Raw genomic sequence first — 15008 nt, forward strand, 5'->3', positions numbered from 1 at the left:
AATAACGTTGACAATAACGTATATCTTCAACATACGTTGTCTATGACCAAAAATTTAAGTTATTCAGTGGACTTTTAAAATTTGCTTTGCTTGAGAAAATAAAAATATACAGTTAGTGTTTTTTTCTTTTGATTTAGTCGAGTTGGTTTTGCATCAAACACAATGTAATTTTCGGCATTCGAGATCTGGCAGCAACAGCGCATTTTTCCGCTTGGGCAAGCGCTTTGCGAACAGCTTACCTCGCGCATTAAATCTGCCGCAGACCAGCAAATCACTGAGAACAAGGGATCAACTTATAATCATGTTTATATGAATTATCCCGTGAATTTATTCTCTCAAAATGGCCTGGGTATGCGGAGCATTCGTAGCTTATATGGACGGAACGCCACTGACTTAACCACTGATTTCTAGGCCAAACAAAGTATTATCGCTTTCACAACGAAACACACAGCGTCTTCACAATATGGCGGCGGCGGTGGCAGCAACAATAAAGTTATGCCTTCTTTCTTTGGAGAAAGGAAAACTTGAAATTGCATCATATGACCCCTTTAAATGATTCATTCAAAATACTGATTCATTCAGGAACAACACAGCTTAATGAACAGTCTTAATGAGTGAGTCGTTGAATTATTCACTTAAGTGATTTCTTCAAAAGCATTCATTTTGTTTTAACTGAACTATTTTCGAAAGTGGAGCAAAATTTGTATTTTGTAAGTAGGTAACTGGCAGTATTTTGACATGTAAGTTGTGCAATATTAATATTTTATTGAACTGTTGTATAAAAGCAATACAGAAGAATTTGCTTTAGAATGTCAAGTAGAATGTATTTCGCCTACTTTTTTAAATGAACTATGAATTCGGACATACTACTCTTTTCACATACTGTTTTTTGCCTCCCACATAGTAGAGAAGTAGGCATATTATGATAGCATTTTCCCAAACCTATTGCAGTATTATAATTTTGTTTAAACATGGAATTGGATTTGTTGACCAAAATGGTGTAAATGTGAACTATATAAATGTAATTCATTAACCAATTCACACCTGTTCCCCTTCATACAGAGTGAAATGAAATTCTTCCTAGACCAGTGTGACTCCAGTGTGAATGAGGAGCCTGATAATGTGGAGGTGGAGGAAGTTCCCTATCCCCCCATCTGTACCTACATCATAAGTTTCTCTCAGGAGTCCAGCTCCTCTGATGCCACCCAAATCACCAGGATCACAGACATCACGGAGGACTACATCTCCACTCATGGGGCAATAAGTGGAGGAGAGGAGGAAGATGAATATGAAGAAGAGAGGAGTTTGGATGAATTTGAATTCTTCCCAAGCACTCACAGCCCTTTCCTGGAGCCCCTGGTTTTAACGGGAGGGAAGCTGACGCTGGATGTAGTGAAAATAGACTGCAGTGAATTTCTGGATTGCACATGATTCTCAAGAGGTATTAAAATTAGACCCGACTGTGACTGTACTATGGATGCTGAAAAATAACCATGGACATTCCAAGAATAATTTGTCAGCCAGAAGGACAAACGTTTTCTTCTTGCTCTGAATCTCAGCCATACCTGGGCATCTCAAGCTAATGTTAAGTCATTTTAAAGTCGTAATGAAACAGAAGTAGCGACATATTTTCTATTCCCGTATTGTGATGAACATTCAGGTGAAATGGATAAAATGGCAGGGACTTGCTTATATCTATCTGTTGTTGATTGGATGGAAGTAGATCTGAATGCAAGCTTGCAGTTGATTTTAAGGAAAGGGTTAGTTTAAGCGGATCAAATGTTTGGAGAAGTCTGGCATAGAAGTCTGATGCTTCACCGGAAGATTGAATTCCATTTTAATAAAAAATTGAGTTCATAAAAAAAAAATGCATGGATGAATCAAGAAACAAGATCAATAACATGTATTTAGAAAATTGATTCATTTTAATTTCATGCCAATTCTAAAAAGCTTATATGGCTGTGCTTGAGGGATGGGCCAATGTAGGCCTCTTGGGATGTGATAAAGGGTGGCAAATGGTTGAAACAAAAACAAGGTTGACTTCTCATATCCTTTTAAGCACACATGGCCTGCCTCAGCTACTTATCTCTGAAATGCAGATGATCTAACAGACTGGTAACAGCCCATCAGGAGTACGGATACTTAATGAATGTAACTTGAAAAGGTTTTAGGCCATATTCGACACAATCGTTTTTTTTCCACTAAAACACTCAGCAGCTGTCCAACACTAACTTTAACACTGTAACTTTTCAACTCTTTCAAAACAATCAAGAAAAAATTGCACAAGTTTCAATATCAAGGCATACTCAGTACTCATATCTACTCTAATGCAAGATGTTTGACAAATACATTTGTCATAAACACGTTTTTCAGCAGCTTAGCTGAATACTGTCTTAATGTAAAGTTTGTATTTGCATGTAAACATGTTAAAGTCAAAGCATCAAGGACAAAATATGTTCTCGTTTTTGCATATGTGTGTGGTTTACTGTCACTACATCTTTAAAATTATATGGTAAATGGGTTTGTGGAGAGATGGCAACACATGATTTTAGTCTATAGATAATTTTACCAGTCAGCCATAAATAGTTGTTCATGTGTATTGCACAAACTAAACCTCAATAATAAACTAAATGCAACATTCCTAAAGGAAATGTGAATAGCCAGCAACAGCACACAGAAATACCGACAGCTGCCAAATGCTTTTGCAAAATACACTTGCAAGTGTCAAGTCCACTCCAAATGCCAATTAACCAATGCCAGGAATCACTATATGAGCGTTTGGTTATTTCAGTTACAATAATTGATATACAATATTTAATTTACAATAAGGTTCCATTCGCTAACATGAATACATTGAATAAGATTTCTACAGCATATGTTAATTTTAAATTCAAAATGTAACATTTTTTAAATCAAAACTTGAAACTTTTAAAGGATTAGTTCACTTCCAGAATGAAAATTGTGTCATCATTTACTCACCCTCCACTTGTTCCAAACCTGTACGAGTTTCTTCTGTAGAACACAAAAAACATTCTGAAAAATGTTGGTATCCAAACAGTTTATGAGCACCATTGACTTCCATAGTATTTTATTTTCCTACTATGAAAGTCAATGGTGCTCATCAACTGTTCACCAACATTTTTTCAGAATATCTTCTTTTGTGTTCAACAGAGGAAAGAAACTCATACAGGTTTGGAACAAGTGGAGGGTGAGTAAATGACAATTTTCCTTCTGGAAGTGAACTAATCATTTAACATTAATGCATCATGTACTAACATGAACACTGAACAATTGCATTTTATCAACTTTAACCAAGATTAATAAAGGCTGCAAAAAATAAATCTCATTGTTCATGTTAGCTAATGCATTAACTTAATGTTAACAACTGGGACCTCATTGTTATTTACAAGCCAAACTCCATCTCAGAGACCATTTCAACTAAAACTACACCATAGCATAAGATACCCTATTCGGCTACTAACAAGACCAGTATCACTATTAATTTATAAAAGTTCGAAGCCGTTTCATCTTTGAAGTTAAATTCCACACAACTCCGTATGAATCGACCATCTTTTAATTATTGACAGAGGTCTAATAGCAGGGTACGAATTCACACATTATCATAGCATTCAGCTGTTCCACACTGAACAGGATGGTGTTTCTTTCAGATCAGTTATGCAGTAAAGCTGTTGTAAAAGCAATGGGGAAGAAAGAAAGTCACTTCTAACAGGATATAAGAGGATTTATCCATAACCTGGCTCACATTTTTCAGTAAACAGGAGTGCGGTGTGTAAACGTGCTGCTTGTATTTACACTGGAACTTTGCGTAACAAGTATGATACTATCCTGAGTTACCAGAGTCAATGGTATAAAGATACCATTTTGAACTTTACAGTGGTCATTTGATAAAAGACACTTTTGTGGCGAATGCAACTGAATCATCTGAACTATATCTTGGACAAGTTATGAATCATAAATTGTACATTTAATCAAAATGATTTCAGATTGTTTCAAGGCTTGCTTTCAGGGAATCGAGATGTTTAATAACATAAAGAGCAGTACCAAAATGCTCTGTAATTTCCCCTAGAGATGCAGTAACCTCTACAAATTAAAAGACTTAACTTGTAGATCTTATTCCTGAAATGACTGTCTTGTTTTGAGGCATTTGTGTGTAAAAAGCAAGCTAGCTACGGGACACCTTAAGATGAACTGGTGTGCTCTTCACACCTATTTTTGGAAACGCATATTTTCAAGCAACAGTACAAAAAGTATCCATGAACAATGCATAATTTCTCGAGAGACAAAAAAACAAAAACAAAAGAAATGCTGTATGAAAACATCCCTGCTACCTTATTTCTAAATACAAAACCTCAACCAATAATTTGCTTCAGAATAGCAAGAAGTCCGTCCTTTGTTTTGTTTTTTTTGTTTTTCCATCTTTTTTTTCTAAAACAAGTAAAATCAGTCCTCAGGGGTGAATGGCATGGATGACAGTCTTCCATCATTACATCTGCTGAAGGATCCGTTTGCATGCAAGCCTCATAGACAGGGACCCATGGAGGAGTGATCCTCCTGGGTGAGCAGAGTGCTGTCTGGGCAGCTTAAGCCAGGGCTGGGAAAGCCTCTGGGTCGTCCACATTAGGGACAGACACTCCACCGGCCTAAAAGATACAGATACAAGAAAAGCAGCCCATTTGAGTCAAATGACAGACTTTAAGAGTTATGGTTAATCTTTGAGATTATCTAGCAATACTACTCTACATGTACTTCATATTTTTTCCCAAGCAGCCATGGACGTCTTGGTAAGATTTATTTTTAATGTTTTTGAATGAGGTCTTGATTTGCTCACCAAGGTTGCATTTATTTGAACAGCTGTGCTGCTTATTATCTTTACTTGTGAAAACTGATGCGGTTTTAAACATTTTTATGACTGGAAAGTTCAAAAGAATAGCTTTAATAGATTAAAATATCTATTTTTTGTAACAATGCAAATGTCTTCACTGTCATTTTTGATCAATTTAATGTGTCCTTGCTGAATATAATCAATTTCTTACATTTTTTACTGACCCCAAACTTTTCAACAATTTGTTTGTCAAACCAAATGTTAACAACCAATCAGCAATCATAATCGAATCATGTGTGCGTAACTCCATAAATAAGGTTGTGATGACAACCTCCACCTTTGGACAGATGTGCAAACTCTTCCACAGTGGTACAAATATATAAGCGTACCAGCAGATCAAATATACAAAGAGACTGTACCCTGTCTGGCCTGCGTTCGCGAGGTGGCCTGGTAGCAGGGGCCCCACGGCCTCCCCTGCCACCTCGTGGTCCTCCACGACCACGTCCTGGGCGGCCCAGGTCACCAAAATTAATCTCCAGTTGGGTTGTAATGTCATTCGCTAGTTTGCGGAAGTGGTGATCCCCAGAGGTATCATCAACAGAGGACTGCAGGAAAGTGAGCATGTATATTTTATGAAACTTACATTTTAGTTCAACATCCAAACAACTGAAACGATTCATTTCTCAATTGGGTTGAAAAGGACTGAAGCAACAAAAGGAGACAATGAATGTAAAGACATGTCTGAAGGCTTATGTGTTTTTAAAGAAACACTGGGGTTGTGCTTTTACAGTAATGATGTCATATTAAATGGAGAGCAATCCGGTTCCTCAAGCACATCTCCAGGCTGCTTACAAATAGGGCTGCACGATAAATTGCGATTAACACTAAATCTCGTGTAAATCGACATGTCTAGTGCGATTATGATATCGCAAGGGCAGCGATTATGTTTTTATGCGCAGCTTGTCCGTGAAGCACGACTCACATTTAGCATGAAACACAAAAAGCTCAAACGCTGTCATTTTACTTACATCCTCAGCCTTAGACTTGTGCAGAACGTATCCTTTGTTCCAATCGGCTCCCTCGTTGGCCTTACGAATGTTGAATTCCACTTTGGCTCTCTCTTTATTCTGCTGGGCTTTCCATTCATCCAGAGTCATCTCCTTAGGACCTTCTTCTTTAAGGTCCTCAACCTCATTCTCCCTGTGGAAACAGCAACATCAAAACTGACCTAAAAGTACTGCATCCAGTTAGTTCATGCATGGAAAATCCCAATTAATCAAATAAGTAGTACCGTATTGACCCGAATATAAGACGATGTTTTTTTCTTGGAAATACATCTGAAAAAACGCGCTCGTCTTATATTCAGGGTCTAGACTTTGACATGTCAATAATACACCCACAACAATAGGTGGCGCCAAATACGCATAAAACGAGTGTGCCATGAAATACGTAATGTCCCTTTCAATAACTGTTTGAGATTGTAAACGTGTTGTGCTTTTAATAGCGCCTTCATGCTTGAATCAATCCTAAAGTTACACACTATATGTTTTTTTATTTTTTTTTATTTTTTTAAGTATAGGCGGCAACACAATAGTGCTGGCAGAAAATGGCAAAGAATGACTCAGCAGTGCAGCGCTAATTTAGAGCTGAAGTGTACACACTTGTTCTCTGAGTCATTAGGTGGGTGCTCCTCTCCTTCAGGGGTGTCCTCAGTGACATTTGACTGGTCAAGCTCGCTGTAAAAGGAAAGAAATGTATCCAATTTCACAAAATTATCATAATGAGCCAAAACGCCTCCAACTGACCAGTATGTGAATCAAACTCATCTGCATTTTCAAGATTTTGGCAGACAAAGCATTTGTTGCTCCACTGACCTCAACTCATCCTTAACAGTGCCCCAGTTATGAGATCCACTCCCTCCACGTTTTTCCTCTGCTCTCAGGCTGCTGAAACAAAAATTAACACTTAGCTTTGATATGTCACTTGGGCAGCATTACAGATGGAGTCAACATGTGGATGCAAATGACTTACGATCGGTCGCTGCCACTGTGTCTGTCAAACTCGCGTTTGCCGCGCGAGTCAAAGCCGTCAGTCCTGCCAACACCTCTGCCCCGGCCTCCGCGCCCTCCTCTAGCACCTCCACGACCCCGGAATGGCCTGTCACTGATAGACCTGAAGAGGAGAGATAATATAGCAGTTAGATGTCAGCCATTTCTGCTGAAATTACCTAAATTTGGATCTTGCTACTTAATTTCTTTAGAACTTTATGCAGGAAAAAGAATGTATTAAGTTCCTTTAAAGTGGATTACCAAAGGGAAGTCAGGCGTTTTCACTAAAAGAGTTTATGAAATTTTGATTCATTATTAGGAGTTCAAAAAATTTTCAAAATGAAACACACAGATGAATTGTTCAGATCTACAAGATGCATTTGGAAAATAGACAGTGAATTTTTATTTCACGCCGACTTGATCAGAAATAAAAAGCATTAAAAACAAAAGTACACTTCTGCTGGAATTAAATGATTTCAACATAAAACTTCAGAGATCAACTATGTATTACCACACAAACAAAGGTCAATTGACTCACTTCTCCACCGAGAATTCTCCACCCTCAGCAGGTTTTTCATCAGCGGGTTTGTCAAAGCGTCGTTCACGTGGTGGCCTCCTGTCAGGTCGCCTGTCGGCTGGTGGACGACCCTCCCCCTGACCTCCCTGCTGCTGGGATCCTGTCTGACCCTGCTGCTCTGGCCGGCGGCCCATTTTCTTCATGCCTGCAAAACAGACACACAAATGATTCAACTCCGTTGATACCAACAAGTATCATAGAAAAGAATGATGACTGAGATTTAAAAAAAAAAACGCTAAAACAAAAGGTGTTGTCTTAATCTGAATTATAAAATTCACTTCAATTAATGTGCTTAACAAGTACAAAAATAGTCATTATTCACTCACCCTCAAAATTGTTCCAAAACCATGTAACATTTCATTAGTGTATCTCTAAAGGCTAAATTACAGCATCGGTCACCAATCACTTTTATTAAAACAAGACATAAAAAAACGTGAATGTCATTATGCAAAACATTGTCTGTATCTCATAAAGGATGTTAATAAACTTAATTTCTGGCAAACTATCCTTTTAAATGTAAAAAGTGGACAATACCAAAATTCTCTGAAAGGGAAGAACGAAGTACATACACATTATTACGCTATTACTTCTTTAGTTTAACTGCTTAAAATTGCGTCTTGTTTTTCTCATTTACTTGCACAGGGGACGTCTGTGTTTTTCTTAGTTTTCACACTAGCAAAGCAATACACTCCACTTTGTAGGTCTCGATAATAATGGTTTGCGCCTCTTGACTGATCCCACCCTCCGCCGAGTTACCAAAATAGACGCTCTCGCGCGGCCCAACAGCTGATCACGCGCCCGTCGTCCCGCGCGCGCGCGCACCTGTTCACGAGCCCGCTGCCGCCTCTCATCCAGATCAGTCAGGGCCACTGACACCCGAAAAAAAAAAAACTGACAACCCTACCTTCACCGCTGTTGCTGCTGCAGACTGGCGCAATTTTAAAGCACGCAATGACGTTAAAAACCGACGTCAAGAAAATCACAATAGGAGGCTTTTCAATGGGAGTGTCACGACTGAGAGGACCGACTCTGCTGCCTCAAACACAAGGCTGGACCTGCACTGCTCGAGCTTTAATAAAAAGCCAAGCGATAACGGACTGTACATTCGGAGACTATCAATAAGCAGTTCTTTTTAGTACTGAATGGGAGATTTTTTACTAGCATGTAGAGCTATATGCACAAATATACCAGACATTTAACAAACAAACCGATGATTATCAATAGGCCTGCATGACTAGATTCATGATGAATCTAGAAAATAATGAGATAGCAACAAGTTCTACTGCGTGCGTCACATAGAAACGATGTAACGTTATGGCGCGAAAAAGCATTTTTGCTGAAAGTTTATGAGATGTCAGGCAGCTCATCAACAATAGTGATATGCGTGACCTCATGGGCTTTAGTAGCGTCTTTTGCAGACTGCTCACTTAGGAAAAGTGTGCCCAAATGACGAGTTTAATGCAAGCGATATTTACCATCTTTCTTAAGAGGAACGGGAGCTTGTGTCTCTTCCTTCTTCTCGGAAACTGGGTTTCTTCTTTCTTTCTGTGACTCCTTTTTGGTCTGCTTTGTAGCCTGCGCAGCGGTCTTGGCTGCACCAGGAGCGGTCGCGTCTTTCTTCTTTTCTGCCTGCTTCAAAACCTCAAACGGATCCTCTTCATCATCAAATAGCTGGTCGAACCGATTGGTTACGACACAGCCGAAACCTTCTTGCAGATGTCCGGGCATGATGGCCCCCTTTCAGCAGGATTCTCCTCCGATTCTACGGGGCCTGAGCGAACACTTCGCTGCTAGATGCCACAAGATGGCTGGAAAAGACTCGCGCTTCTCTTCCGGCGTAAAGACATCCGGGACTCTGGCCGCAAAGACTTGTGGTACATGTAGTCGCACAACATACTCCAGAAAGCGAGAGCGAAGACCCAATATTGTTATTTGCTGGATTGGCTTTTGTATTGTCATTGTATTAAAATGATCTACTATTGTAGAAGATTATGCAAACATCTATAAATCTAAAGATGTTTTTGTCAAAGCAATAGCTAGGCCTAGCTGTCAAAAAAATTTCCTTAAAATAGAAGAGTAAAACGTTTTTTTTTTTTTTTTTACTTAAAGTGTAAAAAAAAGTGTTTTACTCAAAGATTTAACACAGACCCCCTAATACCCCTTGCGGCCCCTGAGGGACACTGAGTCAGGTCATATGACCCCATGACTGGTCTTCTAAAAAGCTCGAAATAGCTTTGGATTCTGAGTAACCATCAAATCAATCATTCAGCAATCTTTGAGAAGAAAATGTGTCACGTCACAAGTTAAGTAATAGATGCAAAGCTTGAATTATCTTGGCAGTTTATTTATAGAGCTACAGAAATGTCTGAACAGGGTAGGCTAAAGTAGTATTGATGTTATTGTTATAGGATTTGTCTACCAGGTGAACTGTAATTATATGATCACATAAAAATTATCTCGTATACTTTTTTTTTTATTGCTTTCATCTCTTATTTATTACATTCACATGTATTTATGTAGCCTATGCATTTTTATTGTTTTACCCTTTTCCCAGACTCAGACTGTTAATCTTAAAAGGATAGTTCACCCAAAACTAAAAAATTCTGTCATCATTTACTCACCCTTATGTCATAAACCTGTCAAACAGTTTTGGCTACTATTGACTTCCATTGTATGGGGGGAAAATCTTGAGAAATTTCTTAGAATTTTTCTTTTACACAGAAGTCATACAGGTTTGGTTGTGTAAGGGTGTGTTCACACTTGGCAGGTTTAGTTCGATGAAAACATTGGTGTGATTAATCTTTTAGTGTGGTAAATTGTGAATAAGCGTGAACAAACCTCCTGAAAATGATTAGGTTTGACAGAAATAATGGAACACAGACCAAAAATCAATAATAAACAATTGGTCTCTAATAACCCCTGATGTGAGGGGGGAAAACAAAGTAATTATCACTTGTGAGCAGACTAATTTATTGTGTGTCATGCAAGATATTAAAAAAGTATTAAAAAAAAAAGTTATTTAATTGCATTACTTTAGCTATGAAATCATCCTTATAGCAAGCAAAACAAATAAGTCAACTGATAAGATACCAAAAATGTCCAATCACCATCATTTCCACCACAATAGCCTACATTATTTGTGAGAACTGAGACTATTAGTTCATATTTTATGACAGTGAAGTATGCCTAATATTATTGTTAGCGGTCAAATCAAGCTAGTTTGAAAAGTGTTTTAAAGCAGTTCATTTTCTCTACAGAGCCAAAAGTGCCCTCCCGTTAAAATTCTGGTCCCAGACATTTATTTTTTTCTAAATATTGACAAAGCTTCATAGGGAAGTGCGGAACTTGAAGTGTTAATGAGGGCAGGAGCAATTGTGATGCCCAAGCGCACAGGTGCAGAGGACTGAAGACGACTGTGATTCATGGACATTCAGCTAAATCGACTTTGACTTCAATTCGCGGTTAATGTAGCTAGAAAGTGTTGTTCCGCGCGCGAGGATGCCGAATGTGGTGACGGAGGCGATGATTGAGTCTTATGCGCTCATGTTTTTGGTGATGTCAGCGTTTTTTGTGTACTTTTGTGGCATGGTTTGGGCATTCTGCAACCCTAAACTCAGTGGCTTTGCTGAAGAAACAGAGTGCGACACGAGCAGTTTTTCACAAGTCCCTCTGCAACAAATCTTTGCGGATCCTGAAGATGTTGAAACAACTCAGCCGGCACATACACGACATTTAACCAAAGCCGAATGTCTGGATCAACCGACACACAGTAACATCACTTCATCCTATATTGTGGATTAATATTGTGAAGTATAAATAAAACAACTCCAAATATGCTCCAGCTTCATTAGTCATTCGTAGCTAATTTACCCGAACATCTTCCCGCGCACAGTAACCGGAGGACTCCAGCGTAAAACAAAGGTAAGATTGACAAATCTGTCGACGTATTAATGTGCTCAGAAATCTCTCAACTTAAAACTTATTTGCAAAACATACAAAGTCAAGTTGGTTTCAGAATTAACATTTCTTTATTAACACAGGGAAGTGCATCTTTATGATCTTCACCATGGCGACCCATCAATATCTGCAATCTCCCTACATTGCCAGCTCTCATCCAGAAAATTTGTTTCTGATATATACACTAATGCTATGTAGTTGAATAAATTGTTACAACGGCACTTCATATTACTTTTCTGCATTTGCTTTGTCCTTTAAGAGCTAACAGAAAAAAAATAGACTGTAAAAGAAAGTCTCAGTTGCACATGGATTTGTCACATATGTACTGTGTATCAGATGAATGACAGTTTTTAACTTTTTTGTTGGAAGAGGAACAGGTCTGTAAAAGACTGTCAAAGTAAAGTTGAACTGAAATCTTAAGCACTTAACAGTTTATACTTTTTAGGTGAATTATTAATCATAAAATGTACAGGTACACTATTATTCACTGCATGAGCAGATTCACTGTCCCTCTCCATAGCGTGTGCTGATTTTGACCCAGTACCTTGGAATGCACTGCAACAAAACTAATATAAATTGCACAATAATTATAAGTAGCTCAAACAGTAGATCATGGTGATAGCAAAGCCAGTGTCATAGGTTCGATTGCCAGGGAAAACACCTTAAATGCAATGTAAATCAATTTGGATAAAAATATCTTTCACATTTCCGGATTTCTCAGCAGCGGAAGTCGTCGTAGTTGGGTTCTATAGCTTCTATAGAAGTGAATGGGAGATTTCAAAAAAAGACTTCAAATAGACTAAAATAGAGAGAGACTGATAATGGCAGTCAGAAGAGAGAACGATGTCAAATTTACCGTCACTCCCATAGACACTGTATTAGAAACACCCTCGCATTAGCGTTAAATAGTTTTCTGTAATTTGATGCAAAGGTAATGTAATACAAAGTGTAGTGTTATACATGTACATACATCACAGTCTTGTGAAAAGGGTCCATTGCATAAAAGTACTTTTTGTAAATACAAGCTAAGTGAAGAACATGATGTGGTTCATAGCCATGCTAGATTATCATAATCATTTCATATAAAGTGTTTCTAAAGATCTTCAAGAAAAATAAATATTCATGAGGTGTTTATCCATTCCATAGATAACATTTCAAGATTGAAATGTGTTATAAGGCAATAGAATGCATGAGGTTTTGTGTCCATATTTAGTTTTTTGTTTTGATATCTAGATCCTCATCTCTCAGTTTCTTCCGCACTGTATCCTCAAGGTCTAATAACTTCACATAGAGGGCCTCGGACATGTTTTCATCAATATCCATCTGAAAACACACAAAAAGCAGTTAAACTATGGAAAGTATCAGTAATGAATAGTATGAACAAGTTCAACAGCTGAGAAACATGAAAGTCCATGGATTCCCTTGCAGAACTAACCAAATCACAAAGCATATACTGTAAACCCTACAGATTATAATGTGCTATATAAAATTGGATTTAAAATAGGCTTAAAATAGACTAAAACAGGCATGAAAAATAGATGAGTGAGGGAACTTGATTGTCAGTTCTGACCTTGTGTGGCTGAGTGTAATTGTTTCCAAGTCCAGAGGTCAAACTGTGGTATTTGGCCATCGGGTCCAGTGACTCAGGTTTCTGCATGAACAGCCAAAACTGTGTAATAAAAAACAATAGATGAAAACTGAGACTAGGAGAAAGCAATGAGGCACAGACAACTGTGAATGAACTGAGTCATTTCTCCAAATGACATGCAATAATAAGCTTCAAAAACTATTAGAATCAAAGCGGTTTCACATCTTGACTTCATTTTTCCATTCCTTGTACTATGAAACATTTACCGTTTCACTGTCATACAATTCAGTAGTTCTATGAAGTGATTCAATAAATTGTAATAATTATTCATGGTTAAACTTGATGATGCTATGAACATTTGTGGTGGTGGTGGTGGTGGTACTTACCAAAGCCTCTGCTCCATTGTAAGGTGAGAGGGTAAAAGTGCTGGTGAATATCCTTATCTGATGAGATAGGACAGGACATTAACACAATGTTAGATTTGTGTGACTTTCCTATTATTGTGTTGATATACAAAAAGTAAAGTAAATTGAGGACCTACAAGCCACATTATAGGCATGATGAGAGTCCAGAAGAATGATGGTAGAATGCCATAGGTGAGGTTAGTCATGACCAGACCAGGACAGATCACTGATGAGTACAAACCCTGTGAACAGATGACTAGTATTCATGGCTAATTCACAATTATGATAATCATAATAATTATGGTATAAAACAATCCATGCAGTTATTACCATTTTCTGTAGGAAACTGTGAACTTACCTGGTTGTTGTAGTGACTGTTTAGGGCTAAACTAAGTAGATCAGACGCATATTTCGAGGAGCTGTAGGGCTCACGGCTTTTCTGATGCTGTATGTCATCTAGACTAAAAGCAGATCGCTGGGCATTACTGGAGGATGTCCAGATCACTAGAGAATTGTGGTCCATCTGACACAGTAAGGGCTCCAGTTCCTTTACCTATCACAGAAGCAAAAAATGCAGTTGCATCCAGGAATACACTGCCTAATTTCTGCACCATTTAAAGTGCTAAAAAGAATTACAAAAATACTGTTTCCGCCTTCCATTGTTTGGCTACACTGGTAATCCTGCCCTAAACTATCACTATTAGTTGAGCCATAAAAAAGACTTTGCCCTAAACAACACAACAAGGAACAACACTCTAGGAACAAATGAAACTGGCTAAAAATATATATAAATTATGAATAGATAAATTATCATTCAAAAAATTGGGGTTGGTAAGTTTTTTTTATGTTTTTTAAAGAAGTTTCTTATGCTCACCAAGGCTGTGTTTAATAAAAAATAAGAGTAAAAACTGAAAAATAAAACTGTGAAAAAAAACTGTGAAATTTCATCACAATTTAAAATAACTGTAACAATTTAAAATTGTAATTTATATCAGGCTGAATTTTCAGCAGCAATTTTAACTTCAGACAGTCACATGATTCTTCAGAAATCATTCTAATATTCTGATTTGGAGCTCAAGAAACATTTCATTTTATTATCAATGTTGAAAACAGTTGTGTCGCTTATGCATTTATTTATTTTGGAAACTGAAAATGTTTTTTTCGGGATACTTTGATGCATAGACAGTTCAAAAGAATTGAATTTTCTGAACATTTATTCTTCTGTAGCATTATAAATATCTTTACATATTTTTATCAATTTAATGCAAATTTGCTAAAAATGCTAAAAAAGTGCTACACTGTAAAAAGTAATTGTTGAATCTACTTAAGAAAAGCTTGTAAATGTAACTGATTTTGGAAAATTTGTTGATTTAACTTGATTAGACTGTGTAGTACGAACTTTTAGGTGGATGCAATAGTTAAACTAAACAAATTTAGTACATAGTACTTAAGAGTGTTGAGTGTGTTGTACTAAAGGCATGTTCACACTATAGCAAATGTCTGGAGCAAAGAATTTGCAAAATAATAATAATAATAATAAAATGAAGATTTTTTTTTTAGTAAATACCCTACAATTAGAAATGGTTGTTAA

At 37.5% G+C, this 15008-nt stretch overlaps 3 protein-coding genes across 4 annotated transcripts in view; 1 reads left to right on the plus strand and 2 right to left on the minus strand.

The window, feature by feature from the left end:
• LOC107758368 (interleukin-12 receptor subunit beta-2-like) overlaps positions 1–1878 on the plus strand; it is a 15346-nt gene extending 13468 nt beyond the window's left edge. The window contains exon 14 of the mRNA XM_016576085.1: positions 1063–1878. Within this exon, the coding sequence (XP_016431571.1) occupies positions 1063–1431 (369 nt within the window). The 3' untranslated portion in view covers positions 1432–1878. The remainder of the gene's footprint in view (positions 1–1062) is intronic.
• A 2532-nt stretch (positions 1879–4410) lies between these two features.
• LOC107758366 (plasminogen activator inhibitor 1 RNA-binding protein-like) lies at positions 4411–9319 on the minus strand. Of its 2 annotated transcripts, none has more exons than XM_016576084.1 (8): positions 8944–9319; positions 7430–7613; positions 6875–7015; positions 6718–6786; positions 6505–6579; positions 5872–6043; positions 5263–5448; positions 4411–4661 (listed from the first exon to the last, which is right to left on the minus strand). In XM_016576084.1, the coding sequence occupies exons 1-8, from the start codon at positions 9194–9196 to the stop codon at positions 4602–4604; spliced, it is 1140 nt and encodes a 379-aa protein (XP_016431570.1). In that variant the 5' UTR covers positions 9197–9319; the 3' UTR covers positions 4411–4601. The 2 variants fall into 2 exon arrangements, with proteins under 2 accessions (XP_016431570.1, XP_016431569.1); XM_016576083.1 differs by having other exon boundaries at positions 6718–6789.
• Positions 9320–12634: 3315 nt separating this feature from the next.
• LOC107758362 (3-keto-steroid reductase-like) overlaps positions 12635–15008 on the minus strand; it is a 7374-nt gene continuing 5000 nt past the window's right edge. The window contains exons 5-9 of the mRNA XM_016576077.1: positions 13776–13970; positions 13555–13659; positions 13400–13456; positions 12996–13094; positions 12635–12748 (exon numbers count right to left, since the gene is read on the minus strand). Of these exons, the coding sequence (XP_016431563.1) occupies positions 12635–12748; positions 12996–13094; positions 13400–13456; positions 13555–13659; positions 13776–13970 (570 nt within the window). The remainder of the gene's footprint in view (positions 12749–12995; positions 13095–13399; positions 13457–13554; positions 13660–13775; positions 13971–15008) is intronic.

The sequence above is a fragment of the Sinocyclocheilus rhinocerous genome, unplaced genomic scaffold (genome assembly GCF_001515625.1).
Source record: "Sinocyclocheilus rhinocerous isolate Xijiao unplaced genomic scaffold, SAMN03320098_v1.1 scaffold2790, whole genome shotgun sequence".
Taxonomy (NCBI): Eukaryota; Metazoa; Chordata; class Actinopteri; order Cypriniformes; family Cyprinidae; genus Sinocyclocheilus; species Sinocyclocheilus rhinocerous.

Excerpts from the sequence above, each read along its gene's own strand:
- LOC107758366 (XM_016576083.1), bottom strand. The coding sequence starts at position 9,196 with ATGCCCGGACATCTGCAAGAAGGTTTCGGCTGTGTCGTAACCAATCGG. Across the intron at positions 7,614-8,943 it reads CGTTCCTCTTAAGAAAGATG|GCATGAAGAAAATGGGCCGC; the intron begins GTAAATATCGCT and ends TCTGTTTTGCAG. Across the intron at positions 5,449-5,871 it reads ACAAGTCTAAGGCTGAGGAT|TCCTCTGTTGATGATACCTC; the intron begins GTAAGTAAAATG and ends ACTTTCCTGCAG.